Source organism: Nelumbo lutea, chromosome 5 (genome assembly GCF_056320005.1).
Source record: "Nelumbo lutea isolate HS-2025 chromosome 5, American lotus-T2T, whole genome shotgun sequence".
NCBI lineage: Eukaryota > Viridiplantae > Streptophyta > Magnoliopsida > Proteales > Nelumbonaceae > Nelumbo > Nelumbo lutea.
The window spans coordinates 37447618-37466314 of record NC_142688.1 but is presented as its reverse complement, the minus strand read 5'-3'; the positions used below and the strand labels follow the sequence as shown (position 1 = coordinate 37466314).

Sequence of the window (18697 nt, the reverse complement as noted above, 5' to 3'; positions counted from 1 at the left end):
CGAGACAGTTACTTGCCCTTAAGGCTCAGTTTGGAAGGAGTGAATAGAAATATGTACAGTGCAAATACATAAATATAAAATATAAGGTTTTACAGTCTATATTTATATTTGTACTCTTCCAAAGTAAGGCTCAATTTGGTAACGGTATTAATGAAAATTTGTAGAATGCAAAACTTGTGTTTTGTATGTATTTACATTTTGTATATTTGTATTAACACTTTTTTCAAACTGAGCCTAAGGTCAAAGTATCAATACATTCCGATATGTATAAATTGGATGTATTGATCACTCGTTCTTTGTTTTATTTTTTAGTTTTTTCTTTATAAATTTTATCCCTTAAAAATAACAAAAGTATAAATACCCAGTTTTTAGCATATTAGGGGAACTACCAATATAATACGATATGCCCAATATGCCCCGATACATTGCAATTTTTGAACCTTGTTTGCCACGATCATGAGTCCCATGGTTCCAAGCATCAAGCTCCATATTCGGTGGATCCTAACTATTGATCACTTGGGTCCAATTCAGTTTTATATTGTAGAATATATATATATATATATATATATATATATATATATATATATATATATAAGATTATAATTACCCACTTTTACTAGGGATATAAATTGGGCTGGGTTAGGTTGGGTGGAGGCCAACCCTAACCTTAACAGTAATCAGGTTGAGTTGAGGTTGGTTTAGGTTGGCTAGACTTTTCTACTTTTTTTTTTTTTACTAAATGTGGTCATTTCCTATACTGTGAGGGTTCATGTTAAATCAATATTAGCATTACTATGTTATAAAAGAGTATATAATTGACATATTTAAAAATTTGCCCTATTTAAATATTTTTTATATATAATTTACATGCATATATATATATATATATATATATATATATATATATATATATATGTGTGTGTGTGGATAAGTTTTTATATACATAAATATATATTTATATAATCTTTATAAAGTAAATTAAATTCTTGCTTGTATCATCACTAAGGCTTCTTTTCTATGATCACCACATCCAACACATTAAAGGACCAAACAATAATGGAGGTGAGATTCCTAAGAACCCTACACCAAAACAGCATGTTCTTAGATCAGGGCCAGGTGACCCAAGTAGGATCTAGAGCTATTATTTCAGCCAAGGTTCTTGATACGAAAAAATTGCATATTGACAGTTTCAATCAATTGAAATTTTGCTTTTCTTTATTTAACAATTTATCAGTGGTTATGATACGACTTCTTTTATTATTTAAAACCATTGAAATAAAATAACCTAACTCTAAGAAAATAGCAAATTAGTGGCCCTGGAAATCAATACCTATGCTGATTAATGATAACCACACTAGATCAACATCCTAGAAATTGATTTGACAGAAATTGCAACAAAACATCAAGGCATGTTCTCCGTATGATGGATTACTGTTTTGTGCAAGGCAAATTGTCAATTGTTGTCGGCAATAAATTTTCACCACAAAGTTGCAGAAATACCCTCTTATTTCAAAGTTTGGAAATTCTCCAGACTCCAAAGTTGCCATTTCAATGTTTTTATTGTTCACTCCACAAAAAATCTTAGCCCCACTTTATAGATGGGATGAATCCTGACCATATATCAAATCTACGGACAGTGATGCGATTTATAAGGCGGCTACTAATATATTAGGAGGGGGCTGTAATTTTAGATTTTGTAGGTGGAGTGCACTAATCTACTTATCCCTTTTATATTAGTATTTATTATTTATTCTGTTTATGTTTTAGTTATCTATATAACAGACATCATATGTGAGACCTTCTGAAAATGATAGCAGATATAAAGATAGGATTTCCACTGTTTAATGTATTAATTATAGAGCACTTGTTTTACTGAGAAAAAATGACTAAATTGGCTAACACCACCTAATTAATTGCAATACAAATCTGAACCCAATACAAATTTTGCATCCAGTTTTGTAACCATTTTTTTATAATTATGATTTGCATTACTACAAAATTGATACTTTTTTGTCTCATTTGTACTCACTGCCAGTACCAAATTTGTAATAAAATGGGGAACTTATCATTTGGCTTCATATTTTACTTCTCGCAAACAAATAAAAGAATCAGATTAGAAACAAAAGTCAGCCTATTTGCACTCCCATGCATTTACACCTGTGCAACTTGCTCTACGAAAAAACCTGGGTGGGGCAGAGCAGCATGCAAGGCCCACTGGCCATACCAGTTAAAGCCTGCAGTCCCACGGGTTTGATCCCATGCCTCCTGTCTAGATAATTTGGCTTAGTTGAACGTTGAAGGGGTGATTCATTAGCATGTTAGCTGTTTTGATCCAACATTGATGCAGAATCAATTCTCACAACCACCCATTTGGGAAAAAGAGAAATTATTAGTGGGGCATGGCATCACATATCAAAAAAAAAACAGAGCAGGTTGTGAAACCACCGATAACGCCCTATGCCAGTCGAAATACATGAGACCATAACATGGGGCATTATCATAGAGCTCGGATCACAACTGGGTGCCTGGGTCACTCCTAAACAGAACCTCATATAAGGGCTCGGATCTGCCTACCCACAAGTTGTTCCCACATCCTTACCCGCGGGGCATAGCAGCTGTGCATTGGGAATATCACCCTTTTCATTCATAGGGAGATGTTTCCCAATGCCCGGCGGTGGTGTTCTGTGGGAACATTTTATGGATAGCAGATCTGGAGTGCTCATATAATCAAGTGGCAATCACATCGTATCAATATTACTTTATTAATTTTACCAAAAAATAATTTATTAAACTTCCAATGGAATGATCCCACTTCATTGACGACGATGACCATCTTCATGATATTTACTCCTCTATGACCCCACATGTAAGTACATAGCTAGTGCAGTCCACCTAAGAATGACCACAGTCATGCTATTTATGAACTTTGAAGCCCATAACATGATCTGGTATTCTACTAACCATCCAAGTAACTAAAGCAGTTATTAATAAGATGAATTATCTAATTAAATAGTGATTCTTCAAAAGAAACGAAAAGGAAAAAGGAGAAAGAAGTCAAATGGCCTTTGATGAAAATACATTCTACCTCAAATGTAGTAGCTTGGAAGGTATGAGGTCGTTGAAATGTAAAGATCCCTGTTCAAATTAAAACATAAAATCCCTACACGAATCCGACCGCATCATGATTTCACTGCAGCACCCACCTTGAAATTTGAGTATCGTGCTTCAAGATCAAACCAAGACTCCAGGCTGACCAACTGATTGAACTCTTCAAAGGTAGTCATTTTGTGAAGATGATCTCTGGTTGTCCCAGTCTCCTTCAGAGCTTTGAGAACATCAATGGTTGCACGAGCTGATGCATAAAGAGTTGTCAGGGGATGCACGATGAGGTGGAAGCCGATTTCTTTAAGTTCCTCCGGTGTGTGCAATGGAGTGACTCCCCCTTCAAGCATGTTGCAGACCCTGTAACCTTTTGTTTGACGCCCAATCTCCCTGAGTTCGCTATCGTCCCTTGGTGCCTCCACAAAGCAGGCATCAGCTCCTGCCTGCAAATGCAATTCACCAATATAGAAATCATTATCCTTCTCATCCGTAGAGGTCAAATAAACCAACCCTCTTGTACTGCAGTTACCCAATTCAATATATTTTTAGGCAACTTTTTTATTGAATTAGGAAAGTAGGTAATCTCTTTAATTTTCTTAAATAGTTTGAAAAGAAAATGTTTTATGGGACTAATCGGTAGTGACGTCTAATAAATAGCAAATCAAACATGATCTAAAGGGTTTCCAAAATATGAATAAACTAAATCAAAGAGAACCAAAAATACGACTTGGGTGCTTTTCACAACTGAGGGACCGTGAAAATGGCTGAAGTGGCTGAACTGAAAGACTTGTTGCTTTGTCTTTTTAGTAGATAAAATTACTATATAATAAAATATTGAAGGGTATAGTAAACAACCCAACTTACAGCTTCAGCCATTAAGCCTATTTGTGGTAACTATTCTGCTTCAAAGAATAACTATTTGAAGAATGAGTTTAGAGCAAAAAATGATTCGTTTTTTAAGCTAAATTTTGTAGGTCAAAAGAATCAATTCTTAGAATGAGTTTTGTGCTCAGAAAATGAATTAGTTCCAGCAGTTCTCATATTTTTACACTTATGATTCCTAGAATCACATAATTCATTGGAATAATACTCTGAATACATGCCAAATGCAGCCTAAGGAGCTCATAATCTCCTTAACAACTTATTCACTAAAAGATAAATCAAAAAGCCGTCCAAAAAAAAAAAATATTCCAGAAGTAACAAAGAAAGAACAGATATTTGATGTGGTTGGTAACTTCTGGTTATTTATAAGGTGTCACATTATGGCTCTCACTTCCACTGCTACAATTCTAGGCTTCAGACTTTCAGCTCTTTTTGGCATTTGCAGCTTCCAGCTCTTCAGGTTACAAGTATCATAAAATCAAGGTGGGCAGTCAGTTTAGCCCGTCCAGTAGATCACAGGAGTAACTCCAACAAGATACAAGTAAATGGCCATTCACTGAAGTGATCTAGTACCCAAAATCAAGTCCAATATGTAAAGCAGAAGGTAGGACGTTATCAGTACAGGTCCAATGCTACAGAGTGGAAGGCAAGGACACAATCAAGGCAATGAAAAATGATTCAGACACAGGCTTTAACAAGAAAATACAGCTCCAGATGTAAGGTTTGTTTAGAATAGCAGAAAACTTAAAATTCCAAAATTTACCAATGGAACTTTGGATTACAGCAATAAGTTATAAACAAAAGAAACTTGCTTTAGATGCTATATCACACAAAAAGGTTTTTAACTGAAAAAGTGATGAGGTCACTGGTACATTAGTCTACAAGGGAAGGATCAAATGTTTCAGAAAAAGGCCATTAACACCAAGGAAGGAAAAAAGAAAAAGTAACGGATTCTATAAAGTCCCAAATAACAACAATAAGGCTTGATGAAGATTACATCTTTCCTAATTAAATTCTAAAAAAATCAAACTTCACTTGGTTCTTCCTTTAGGGTTTTCATTTCTCACTATTATTTTTGAAAAAGAAAAGTTAAAAAGCGTTTGTAATTTGTGTTATGCAGGAGAGTAGAATGGAAGAAGAGAGAAAAGAGAGAGAGAAGAAGAGAGAACTGAGAGCAAAAGATACTACTGGCGGCACAGCTTTTTTAATATATATACTAGGGCGACAACAACTAAAATAAAAAAGAGTACAAGTACAATAGTACCCCTGTGGTACTATACATAGGAAAAATAACAGCTATTAGCACTCCCCCTCAAGTTGGGACATAGATGTCAATTATGCCCAACTTGTCACATAAATCATGATGTCGTGAGTGGTGTAGTCCTTTTGTAAAGATGTCTACAAGTTGATCCTCAGAGTTGACATAGGGAGTACACACTTCCCCTGTGATAACCTTCTCTCTGATAAAATGCTTGCCGACTTCGATGTGTTTAGTTCTATCATGTAGCACAAGGTTAGCAGCAATGTTTATGGCTGCTTTGTTATCACAGAATAGGGCAATAGGTTTGTCCACTAGAAAACCCAACTCACTCAATAGATTCTTTATCCACATAATTTCAGCAACTCCATGAGCCATTGCTCGATATTCAGCTTCAGCATTGGATCTAGCTACCACACTTTGTTTTTTGCATCTCCAGGTAACTAGATTTCCTCCTATGAAGGTACAGTAGCCACTAGTTGACTTTCTGTCATTTAAGGATCCTGCCCAATCTGCAGCAGTATACACTTCAACTTTCAAATGTCCATGCCTTTGAAACAACAAGCCAGCACCTAGAAACCTTTTAAGGTATCGGAGGATTCTTTCTGCTACTTCAAGATGAGTGGTCATAGGAGCATGCATGAACTGGCTAAGGACACCAACTGCATAAGCAATGTCTAGACGGGTCATAGAAAGATATAACAATCTCCCTATAGGTCTCTGAAATTGTTTCACATCCTTAATAGGTTCACCTTGGCTGTCACCTAATTTATAGTTAGGATCAATAGGGGAATTAGCTGGCTTCACTCTCATTTTTCCTGTATCCTGGAGTAAATCTAGGACATACTTCCTTGGGGAAATGAAGATACCCCTTTTTGAGCAGGCAACTTCAATTCCTAGGAAGTATCTTAGAGGACCTAGATCCTTTACTTCAAACTGTGTGGCAAGAAAACTCTTCAAATTTTGGATTTCATCCTTCCAGTCACCAGTGATAATTATATCATCAACATATACTATCAAAGCAGCAATTTTACCTTCTCCTCTTTTTCTGGCAATGAGTACACCACAATTTGTCCTTGTCATCCATCTTTTTCTAAAGATCCCCTTCTTAGAAGCATTTCCCCCACCGGTAGTAACACACACTTTCGCTGCCAACACAACTGCATCTCCTCCAAAACTGTTCATCAAATTCCTTCTGCTTTCTTCTGATTGTACAAGAACATAAACTTCTTGAATTGATGGAAGACCCTTGCTACCTAGGATCTGGACTCTAATAGACTCATATGTAGGGTTCAAACCATGTACGAGAGCAAACACTCTCTGTTGGGAGACAAGTTTTTTGTACAGCTTTGCATCTTCACCACACTTCCAGTCCACACTCTGATAATGATCTTACTCCTTCCAGACAGAGATCAAGTCTGACACAAATAGACACCTCTCCCCCTGTTTACAAGTAGACGATTCTGCCTATAGCTGGTAGATTTTTGCATAGTGTCGCAGTTCCGAATATGTTGATTTTGCTAGTTCCAAGATCTCATTTACTGTTTCAGCCCACATGAAATTCCTTATTATTTGAGGTTGCATAGAAACTAAAAGCTGAGACATGACCATGTTGTTTTCCTGGTTCCATCTGTCATATTTAGCACTCCCAGAATGTGGTTCTTTGATTCTCTCATTAATATAACCAATCTTTCCCCTTACAGTGATGTATAGCTTGATCCCTCTTGACCACTCTAAATAATTTAAACCATCAAGAGGAATAACAGCCATGGGAAAAGATAGGTCCACACCCCCCACTCATTCCATTTAGCATTGAGGAAACACCAGATGTAGCAGAATCTTCACCACTCATGATTTCAGATTCAAAAACAACTCTTCAATGGGGTACACAGCCTTAAAGAAATTCAACACTGAGGGGGAACAAAAAAAAAAAATCTTCAGAAACACACCTCCTTTTGTAAAAACACAGGTGCTGTTACAGTACTAACAGGTCATCCCTTGACTTACAAGCTCAACACAAGTGTTGCCATAGTGCATATAGGTCATCTCTTGACCTACGCATCAACAGGACTGCTGTTACATCAAGTACTGGTCACTTTATGACCTTCAATTCACCATAAAAGTTGTTGTTGCAACACACAAAAAGGTCCTCACGACCTATAGTTTCACAGGGATCAGTTGACCCCACAAAAAAGGAAAGAAAGTCACCTCACATCCAATCGGCAGACCTAGTACAGGTTTTGCCCTGGCACACGACCAGAAAAAAAGATAAGAGAGAGAGAGAGAGAGAGAGAGAGAGAAAAGTTATTTCAGTGTGTGAAATCTTCAATCAGCTGAACAGCAGATGAGGGCGGCAGATCTGGAAATCTGGTGCGAAGAAGAAAAAAACTGTTCACTTGACTTCTCCTTTCAGATCTGATAGTCCCGCTCTGATACCATGTTATGCAGGAGAGAAGAATGGAAGAAGAGAGAAAAGAGAGAGAGAGAAGAGAGAACTGAGAGCAAAAGATACTGCTGGCGGTGCAACTTTTTTAATATATATACTAGGGTGACAGCAACTAAAATAAAAGTGTAAAAGTACAATAGTACCCCTGCGGTACTATACATAGGAAAAATAACAGCTGTTAACAATTTGTATTAAGATTGTCAAACTCTGAGTACATAAATGTTTCCAATGACTCACTTGGTTCATGGTAGCATCAGTAGCATTAAAGCACAGCCTAGGTGACCATTTTGGTGTCTCATTTTTAATGTGTAACCCATTTTGGGCCAGTAGGAGTTTTTTTTTTCTTTTTGATAAGCAACAAAAATTTTATTAGAAGAAACTCCTAGCTGCCCTAGGAAAACGGCAGCAGGTCCAAAAAGTATAAAAAACCAGCTTCAAAAGGGAAAATAAAACAAAAACAACTATAACTTAGAACTACAAATTGAACCTTGGCCCCAGAAATCCCTAAACCAACTGATCCCTGACAACACCTGCTTTAGCCAATGCATCAACCATCGTGTTTGCTCTTCTAGGTAGTCATTTGAATGAGCTGTACAAACTGGCACCTATGATTTGTGCATTTCTAACTAGATACCTAAATCTCCAAGGAACTTCCTCTTGCTTACTCATCCCCAAAATTTTGGTTTGGTAGTTCCCTAAACCCATTTATTTTCAAAAGCTTTAAACCCTGGAGCTATCTATTCTTTCTTTGATGTTGAATCTTGGATTGGTATCCAGTCATTATTTGCCATCCTCTCAACAGGTCATTTAGAGAGACAATTTTAAAACCTTCACTCACCTTGCCCAATGAGCCACCATAATCATAGTCAAATCAATTATTAATTCTACCACCATGTATTTGTCTTAAAAAATTCTTGCATTTCTTTCACTCCACAAATCCCAAAGCATTGATGCATACATAAACTGTTATAGGATTTTTTTGCCTTTGAGTCTTACAGTCATTATATTTGAATTGAACAGCCCCATAACATCAGGGATCTTACCTGTGTATGTGTTGATTTTTATTCAATCAGGGAAGTTGTTCAAAAATCGTGTCATTTTCTTTTCTTAAATCAGGTATATGTTGTCATTTAATTATTTACTAATTTAATCTGCAACTTAATAGTTTATTATTAACATGTAATTCTATAATATTTATGTAAGATTACATATACAACATAAATAATGTGCACATTTTATTTAGTCATTGTTGTTGCCTAGCCACCTTAAATACTATGGATTTGAAGTATAGACATGGTAGAGAATAAAGCCTTCCACTTCATTTTAAGAAAAAGGGCAAACAGGTCATAAAAAAGCCATGAATACCAAAAAAAGAAAAGGAATAGAAAGTGGATACAGCTTCCTGTATTAGTTTCTATTAAAATAAAAGAAATGGATTCACAACTCTTGGTTAACGAGGATGACTCTTTGATGAAGACAATATTTTTCCAATGAAGACGACGATGAGTTAATAATCATTGAAATCTCTACAAAGACAAAACTTCATTTATTTCTTCTTTTAGGGTTTTCTTTTTCTTTTTTTATTTTTGAACTAGGTCATTTTACAAGTTTAACTGATAACCTAACGATCATGTATATTCATAATCTAAAAGACAAGGTGAGTTGGGAGCCTGGAGAGGAGAAGCGGGACCATAGGGTGAGTTGGGAGGAAGTAACTACAGGTAAAAAGCTAGGAGGTCTTGGGATTGGGGATCTTAGGAAGAGGAACATGGCATTGTTGGGGAAATGGCTATGGAAGTTTCCGTTGGAAAGAGACAAGTTGTGGAGATTGTGGCTAGTATACATGGGTTGGAAGACAATGGTTGGAAACCTGGAATCTTGGCAAGGACTACAGCCACTTCTCCTTGGTCAGCCATACACAAACTGCTTCCAGTATTCTCCCCTTGTATCAGGTATGGCCTTTAACTCCAGTAATAAAATAAAATTTTGGGAACAACTTTGGATCGGGGACTCGCCTCTAATGGACCAATTCCCCTCTTTATGTGCTCTTTCTAATTTGAAAAATGAACCCATTTCTTCCTTCTTAACCCCCGCTAACTCTCCTTCAGGGTTTGGGTGGAACCTAGGGCTAAGAAAGGCAATTAGGGAGACAGACTTGGACCACATTTTGTCTTTGTTAGCCATCCTTGAAAATGTCTTCTTCGATCCCATTAAGGAGGACACCAGATTTTGGGTTCCCTCCTATCCAGGTGTTTTCTCTTGTGCCTCATTCTTCGAGACTTTAACTCAGCCTTCTGACCCCACTGGTTGTCTTTCCAGATTAAAGAAATTTGGAGTAGGCCTATTCCTCCTCGGGTTAGTAGTTTTTGTTGGGAAACTTTCCCGAAAAGAATTAACACAAATGACCTACTTCAGAAGAAGAGACCCAACTCTTGTTTACTTCCTAATGGATGTACTCTGTAAAGTTGATGGGGAAACTAGTTACCACCATATGGTCACTTGTTCGGTTGCTAAATCAGTTTGGGAGTGGGTCTTTTCCCTTTTTGGGTGTGTTTGGATTCCCCCTAGGAATGTCCAAAGCTTGTTCTCCCCCTCTTTTTTTAGATGGCCAAAGAAGAGAGAGAAGACTATATGGAGAAGCATTAGGGCTGTAGTGTGTTGGTCTCTATGGGAAGAAAAAAACTCACGAATATTTTCAGATAAGGAAAGAGCCATTGGAAACTTATTGGATCTAATCCTGTTAAGGGTGGCACATTGGTTGAAAACTTCTCAGATTATTCTGTGGATGATGTGGTGAGAAATTGGAAGGAGATAGCCTTCCCTGCCCTTTGTAAGAGGACCTATAGTCCTTCATGGTCCCCTCCTTCTGGGTTCATAAAATTGAATTTTGATGGTAACTGTATAAGGAACCCAGGGCCTTTTGGGATTGGGGGAGTATTCAAGAATGAGGTGGGGGCTATTATTGCTATGTTCTTAGGCCCAATTGGGGAAGGAGGCTCTCTTAGGGTTGAGATCCTCGCAGCCCTAGAAGGTATCCAAAGAGCAAGGGAGTTGAACATCAGATGTTTGGTTCTTGAAGGTGACTCAGAGGTGGTGATTAGGTGGCTAAAGGGGGGAGGCAGCGGATTATGGAGTTATAACAACGAGAAGAATAAATTTAACTAGCTGAGTAGGGATATTGTGGTTCATTACAACTGGGTGAAGAGGACTGCTAATTCTTTTGCTGATAGGTTAGCAAAGCAAGGGGTGGATAGGGTTTCGACTTTTTGGGCTAATTTTTGAATTTTCCTTGTATTCTTTGGTGGAGAGTTAAGTCTTTAAGCTTCACATAGTTTCATATCTTTAATAAAGTTTCTTATTATTTATCAAAAAAAAATCTAAAAGACAAGGTATATTTGGGCTTAGTTACTTTAGGAAGCTAAACCAAAGCAAAATCCAACCTTAGATATGGTTCAGAGATCCAGTCCAAGGTTAAACCACACCAAATTGTGTCAGTCAAATTGTGGTTAAGTTGGTCCAATTTCCACCCCTAGTTAAAGAATTTAATTTCCACATTTCTCATCACTTCATCAGTTACTGCTTATCTTGATAATCCAATAGCTTCAAGGTAAAAATACCTAACAATAACCAATATTAGGATGAAACAACTCCAAATCCCCAAGCCATGCATATGCCCTTAAAATGCCCACAGTATGTGCATCAAGGCTACTGGATAAAGAACAACCAAACATTCATTTGTCATACTACCATATCCTACCCTACACTACACATGGTAACCAAATAGAAAGCATTGTGCAATGACACACCTCCATGTAGAGATTTGCTCGTGAAATGGCCTCTGAGAGACCTGTTTTGGATGATGTTGCACGAGCATCAGTTCGAGCCACAAGAAAAAAGTCAGAATCCCCTATAGCATCTCTTGCAGATGCTATTTTGGCAGCATGCTCCTCTGCAGGTATCACCTGAAAATATAAAGAGGTACAGCCTAAACCTGGATTACACTAACAGGTGGTGATAGGGTGGCTGATTAAAGATCACAATGGCTTATGGAAGTACAATAATGAGAGGAGGAAATTCAAGTGGCTGGTGCAGGAGATGGAAGTTAAGATATGTTGGGTTAAAAGATCGGCTAATTCCCTAGCTGACGGTTTAGCTAAACAAGGGGCAGAAAGGGATTCACTTTTTTGGGCCAAGCTGTAACTTTAGTGTGTTTTCTTTCTTTTCTTTCTTTTTTTTCCTTTTCTTGAGGTTCTTTGTTGCTCTTGGAAGATAAGCGTGTTTGTCTTCCTATTGTAAATCTTCTATTGATGAATTAATGAAAGTGTTATTGATCAAAAAAAAAAAAAAAACAGGTCGACATCCTAGCGAAAGATTTATAATTATAAACAAAGTAGATGTGCTATAAATTCCTGGGTCTTGGATAGAAGAACTTGTTTTCATAAAAGAAAAATCTGAGATTACCTGTTTGCCACGCATATGCCCTTGTCGATTGCACATAATAGAACAACAATCATTGTAAACATTGTAAGTAATGACAATAAAATGAATAACTATGTATTACCATCAAACTTAAATTGGGGAAGAAAACAAAGTGGGTCCAAATTATGAGTAGAAGATACTCACCACACTTCTTTGGCCATGCTTGATCCTGAGAATAAAGGGAAACCATAAAATGTTCGTTTCAGGAATACAATAAATTTTGGTTACAATAGACTGATTATGATATTGTGCATCATTATCTTCAATAATCTAGTTTGTTTTTTGTAACTGAAGGCCAATAAGAGGTTTTAGTCAATAGTACCTCAAGAAAACAACCAGCAGCACCAGCCGCAATCAAGTCCTGGACAGTCCTCTGAACATTGAGAGCATTGCCACCACCCGTATCTGAAATATATGAGCAAATAAGGAATAAAATTTTTCTTCAAACTATAAACATTTATTACAAAAAGAAATCAATAAAAAAAAACAGCCCAAGGATGATAAGGTCCAGAAAGCTAACAACAAAAAGTAAGGAAGAAGGCTACAGATTGAGGGAGCCGACTATATGCATTAACCATAGAAGTTCCAGTTTTGCTAAGCCATTTATCACACCACCATGGGGCCTTCAGGTGTTGATTACAGATTGCAATAACATAATAAGGGGGGCAGACATGCAAGTAACCTTCTCCTCCCATGTCTACATAGAGGGTAACCTATTGGTGGATTATTTGGCAAGTCTAGGACACTCCATCAATATTAACTCAAGTGAACTGTATCAAGAATTTTAACTTAATTATTTAGGCATTCTTAATACTTGCAGAAGAGTTACCCACAGATTTTTGTAGCTTCCTTTTCCTTCTACTACCAAAAAACAAAACCTTGTTTAGTGCATTAAGCTCCTATATGCAAATTAACCATCACATATAATTCCCAGTAGAGCCTAGTGATTGTTATTTAGCTCCAAGTCCTAAATTTCTCTCTAAAAAACAAATACATTTTAAAATTTCCAAATAAATTTCAGGTTGACAAATTTTGCAGAACTTTCCTGTTTTCAAGAATTACATAATATAGGTAAATCCACATATCCCCTATCAAAGTTATTGCATTGGAAGGAAAATAACAATTTTCTATCCCCTCCTAGGAATACACATTTGTTTTTATCCTTCATTCCTTTTCTTTTACTTTTTGTCAGTTTAAGCACTAATGGTTTTAGGATTTGATGATTTGTTTGCTGATATTGACCATTCTAAACTTTGATGGCTTTAGAACTCCTATCTTCAGAATATATCAACAGAAGTGTTTCACATCATGTGTTTTAACCATTGGAATTTAAAAAAAAAAAAACATCACTGGGATTATAGTCTATTTACCATCTCGATACACCCCATTAATGGCCAATTTTTTATTAATGACAATGAAATCTATCAAATATTTTATTTATAATAAAGAATTGAGAATACAAGAAACAAAGCAAATAGTTACAGTCATACCACAGAAAGGCAATAACAAAGGATTAAAAACTACAAATTGAAAACAGCACATGGTGAAATCCATAGTCCATTTAAAAGCACCTGAAAGGCCCATTTTTAGCAGAGTCCAGCAGATCATTTACCAAGAAAAAGATGCAAGAGAACGAGGTATTACATTTCATCCCACAACGCAGATTTCTTGATAAATCCTGGAGGAAACCATTCTTCAGAAGACGTTACCTTTTTGATAAGTTAGATGATTTCATGTGTTGAATCACCTTGAATAAAGGCTTGCTAGAACAAGGATTAATAAGTTGAAAGCTGTTACGAAGAAAGAGAAAAGGCTCCACTCTATTAGGCTGATCAGAATCAGTCAACTGCAATAGCATAAAAGTAAGCTAACCATATTTATTTCTCCAATCTCTCCCAAATTCTGATTCCTCAATTGGTCCACAGGTCCAGATAGCCAAGAGGGAACATCTGGAAAAGTTAATTTTAACAGACTCACAAGGAGAAAAGTCCAAGAAGCAGTCAAGCTACAGGGAGCCTGAGGAAGAAGATAACTAGCAATCTACACCCAGTTAATGACAATGTAAGGGTGTTTTATCTCTAAACACTGATTCCTGGAAGTCGATGCCATTTCTTTAACCATAATCTCATCAACCATGCCTTTGAGAGTAGTGGTTTCTCCTCGCCTTTAAATAGGCTCCAACTTCATTCTTCCCATATTCCTCAAATGGAAATTTAGCTAAAAGTTCTCCAACAAACTTTTCCCCATTTAAACCTCCAATTCAATGAAGGCCACAAAGATCAATGATGTCCTTAGGAAAGACCTAGGGGATATTGGAAACTTAGAACAGGTAATACAGACCCTAGGTGGACATTTTGCAATTAACAGGCACATGATGATAGTTTCTCTATCCTAAATACAAATGTTACAGTCTCCAATGAAAATGACATGTTAATTAAAAAAATAATGCAAAATAAAGTATTCATTTCATGGATCCTATTTTAGAAAACTCTGGCATTTGGGAGAAAATTGATTGCCAGTCTTAATGAAGGAGATCTGAAAGAGAAGGCATACTAATGACATTTTGAGACCGGGGGGGGGGGAGGGGGGGGGGGGTGGGGTGTTGGAAGAAAAAGATGCTTCAGAACTAAAAAGGCAATACTCCAGAATTGGTTTCACTGTAACAAAAACCATGTTTAGAACAGTCATGAGGACATTAAGCTATATGAGCAGAACCAAATATATTCACTAAATAAAAGAGAGAAAGGACATTAAGATACAATGTTTTTGCATTTGCAAAATAAGTATGGTAGCTTTTCCTTAGAAAATAAGGGTGTTGGTAAGGTGGCGGCTAGGCCAGGGAGGTGGTCTCTTTGAAAGATAGAGAAAGACCGAGGATAGGGGAATCAGTCCGGAGGCTAGGGCACGAAGGGAGTGACAGGATGGGAGATCAGTGATGAGGATACTTGGTGATTGAATGAATTTCGTAATGAAAAGGATCTCTATATATGGGGAAGATCCCGAGATCCTGAAAAGAAGGAACTAAAGACGTTTGTCTTCTACTAGGAAAGTGAATATTGGATTCGCTGTCAATCATTAAGGGCACTGCTAGGGTCTCGCCACGTGTCCCTATGGGGATCTGACCGAGGATTGACTTTCCCTTCACTCGGAGATCCTCATAGCTCACGTGTGCTACTACCCTTTTGCACCTTACTTAACCGACATAGCGCTAGTGACGTCATTGCCTGGCAGGCGGCATTTTATTAGACCTACATGGCACCTTGTCACGTTTGTCACTTCGATATTATGCATGCAGCTAATACCCGAGTCTGGTTCTTAATGAACTAGGATCTAGTAGCAGTTTAGGGTTCATCGCGGGGCCGGGTGCGTGTAAAGCCTCATTGCAGGTTCATCCTGAGCTTGCTAAGAAAAGGTTCATCGCAAGTGTGCGGTGAACTGTGGGTTCATCGCAGACCTGCAATGCATTGTAGGTTCATCACAAAAGAAAGGTTGGCTGCAAGCTAATCACAAGCGTCAATGTGGTATCAATCCAGTGTTTGCTGTGCTCTGAGGGACTGAACGAGCACTATGCACCTACGAAGGGCATTTCTGATCGTCGTACATTTACCTGTTGCTCTTTTCCCCCTTTACCTGTTACTTCCCCAAATCAAATATAAACTGCTAAACACCTTTGCCCGTGAGAATAATTATTTAATTATTATCAACTATTTTATATTGTTTTTGGTTGGAAAGAGACATCAAACAAATACAATATAATTAGGGGTGCTCACGATTCAGTTAACCGAACCGTGGGGCATTTTTTAGAACCAAACTAGTAGTACCGGTTTTTGGAAAACCGGTAACCGGTAACCAGAAGCAAACCGAAACCAATTAGTTAACCAGTTGACTGGTTCAGTTAACCGATGGTTCGATTTTTTGGTTTTCAGTTTTTTAGTTTTTATAATATAATATTATAAAAGTAAATATAAATATATAATAAAATATTATATTTTAAATAATATATAATTTATAATGTATTATAAATTTATATATATAATGCATATTTATTAATTTATAATATATAAGATATATATATATAATATATAATATACATAAATATATATAAAATATATAGAAATATATGTATACTGGTTAGTTCAGTTAACTGCCGGTTTTTTATATTTGTTAACCGAAATCGAGTCGATACCTTCGGTTTTTTAAAAACACCAAACCGAACAGTTCGGTTAACCGGTTTTTCGGTTCTGTTTCGATCAGTTTTTTCGGTCGGTTTGGTTTTTCGATTTTTTTTCTCACCCCTAAATATAATTACATATTGTGTTAAGGAAAAATGTTTCCTACTAGACCCTTATCTAAGGGTGTTTGACTTGTTTCTATAGCATGTTTAATACCAGTTAAAATGACTACCTAGTATCTACATTTGCATGGTCCGAAAATCTCACACTGATGTTATATACTGAAATTTGGGAGTAGGAATTTGTTACCCTAGAGTCCTACCAGCATCAGCGATGATCGGTATAAGTGGAGCAGCGGCACAGACAAACCGAGCCGTTTCCGCCATTTCTGGAGGCCTGATATTTTAGAAAAAAAAAGGTATAGTCAGATTTAACAAAAAAAAGCAAAAGGAAACTCAGAAAATGAAAATGAAGAAACACGAAAAGAGAAAGGCAAGAAGGAAGAAGAAGATAGGTGTAGAGAGCAGAGTGGCGTACGTTAGCAAGCCAAAGTCGGGTTTGCCGAGGCGAGAAGCAGAGAGGGCATAGCCGGAGATAAAACCGGCGCTGAACCCGGTCTTCTGAACGATGGCAGCAGACAGGGCGTCGTAGCATCCCGGCATGAGGACGATCCCTTGTTCCTCGATCAGACGGTGAATGCGGGTCCGCATCCTCACCATCGGATAAGCCGACATGTTGTGGTTCTTCGACCGAAACGCGGTGTTAGGGCAATGTATCATACCGGCTTTCATGGCAACCATCGTCGACATTTCCGAGGGAGAGAATAGCAGAGAAGAAACAGTGACGATGGCTGCCTGGGGTTTTGTTGGGTTTTAACTTTTAACCTCTCTTTTCAGAGTTAAGGATGAGTTATCTATGATCCATCTTTGTAACCTTCTTGTCGGCTTCACGGGGTTATCGTCATCGTGGAGTCTCCGAAATCCAAACTCTTTTTTTAAAGGCAAAACATATTATTTCATTCAATTATGAAAATTATAGAGTAGTGGTCACACACTCACACTACCAAACAACAACAAAGTACATGATAACAGAAAAGTAGTAATAAAGTAAGAAATAAGAATACAAGTATTTAGAACAAAATATTCATAATGCGATACTAATTAAAATTTTAAAATTCTAAAATCATAACTGCTGTATTGGAAGTGAAACCAATTAGAAGTTTAATCACCTGCAACTGAGACTGCCAGAACTCCAATCATCGGGGGTGGAATCAATTAAAACTTTAACCATTTGTAACTTAAAGTGTTGGAATTGTTATCGTCAAAACTATAACAAACTAGAATGTTAATCATCCAGAAATGTAATTATCGGATTTGTTATCATCAAAACTGGATCCACCCGAATCTTTAAGTGCCTGTGAAGTAAAATAAGGAAATAATCACCAGCGATGAATAAAAAGAAAAAAAGAAAAAAAAAAGAGAAGAAATGAAAGAGAATGGAGGATTTGATCGAATTAATCAAGAAGAAGAGATATGAGTGAGGGAAAAAGGAGAATGGAAGAAGAAAATAGAAAAGAAAGGGAGAGAGTGAGAAGAAAAAGAACGATTAAAAAAAGAGATGAACCCGATGACAACTCCGAGATGAAAACTGTCTCGAAGAGAGTGAGGAAACCTCCCTCCCCCTGTGACAGGGGGAGAGAGAGACAAGACTCACGGTCGCCTGATTTCCAAACGATACATTTGATACAGGCATATTGCATTCATATTTATGCTCATCGACACAGAATACACTTCAATTCTACACATATCCTATCAGTCATACGTATTGGTACGATATGCTACTGTACCGATATTAGTATGTATTGCATTGTATTAATGGATATGGCCCAATATTCATCCAATTGTAATTTGACAATATACAGACATTGATTTAAAATTTAATTTTTCATAAAATTTAATAAGAAATAAAAATTATAAAATTAGTTTATGTTATTTATCTTAAATAATTTATATATTCCAAGTACACAATGTAAGGAAGGATGGTATGAGGAATGTTTTGTGATGATTGAATACGAGTTTGGGGAATATATAGAAAAGTAGAAAAAAATAACTTTCAATAATGAGTATATTCCTCAAATGATTCTGTGGAGAGCTCTAAAAGTTTACAAGGAAAATATCGATTTCAGTTTTGAAAATATATATATACGTGCTATGCACCATTAATAACTTCCCCTTGACCCCTTTTTCCTTAAAGTGCTGGTTATGTGATTTGGTTCCACGTGGGAACAAACCAGTTTTGAAAATAATTTGGTAAACTTGACAAAGATGTTGAAACAAATAGTATGGCATCCTCCTAAAT

The 18697-nt window shown here is 36.9% G+C and overlaps 1 protein-coding gene across 2 annotated transcripts; it reads right to left on the bottom strand.

Annotated features, from left to right (window-relative positions):
* Nucleotides 1-2981: 2981 nt before the first annotated feature.
* LOC148851774 (carboxyvinyl-carboxyphosphonate phosphorylmutase, chloroplastic-like) lies at nt 2982-18097 on the bottom strand. Of its 2 annotated transcripts, XM_088944024.1 has the most exons (9): nt 17963-18097; nt 17568-17753; nt 16877-17327; nt 16662-16735; nt 12490-12572; nt 12312-12336; nt 12150-12169; nt 11495-11650; nt 2982-3545 (listed from the first exon to the last, which is right to left on the bottom strand). In XM_088944024.1, exons 3-9 carry the CDS (start codon nt 17146-17148, stop codon nt 3180-3182), a joined length of 996 nt encoding a protein of 331 aa, XP_088800150.1. In that variant the 5' UTR covers nt 17149-17327; nt 17568-17753; nt 17963-18097; the 3' UTR covers nt 2982-3179. The 2 variants fall into 2 exon arrangements, with proteins under 2 accessions (XP_088800150.1, XP_088800151.1); XM_088944025.1 differs by lacking the exon at nt 11495-11650.
* Between the last annotated feature and the right edge of the window lie 600 nt (nt 18098-18697).

What these genes read in the sequence shown, in the direction of transcription:
- LOC148851774 (XM_088944024.1), bottom strand. Translation starts at nt 17,148, where the DNA reads ATGTCGACGATGGTTGCCATGAAAGCCGGTATGATACATTGCCCTAAC. An exon ending in AGCATGGCCAAAGAAGTGTG is followed by an intron (nt 12,170 to 12,311) that starts GTGAGTATCTTC and finishes GCAATCGACAAG; the next exon opens with GGCATATGCGTGGCAAACAG. An exon ending in GAGCAAATCTCTACATGGAG is followed by an intron (nt 3,546 to 11,494) that starts GTGTGTCATTGC and finishes TTGCATTTGCAG; the next exon opens with GCAGGAGCTGATGCCTGCTT.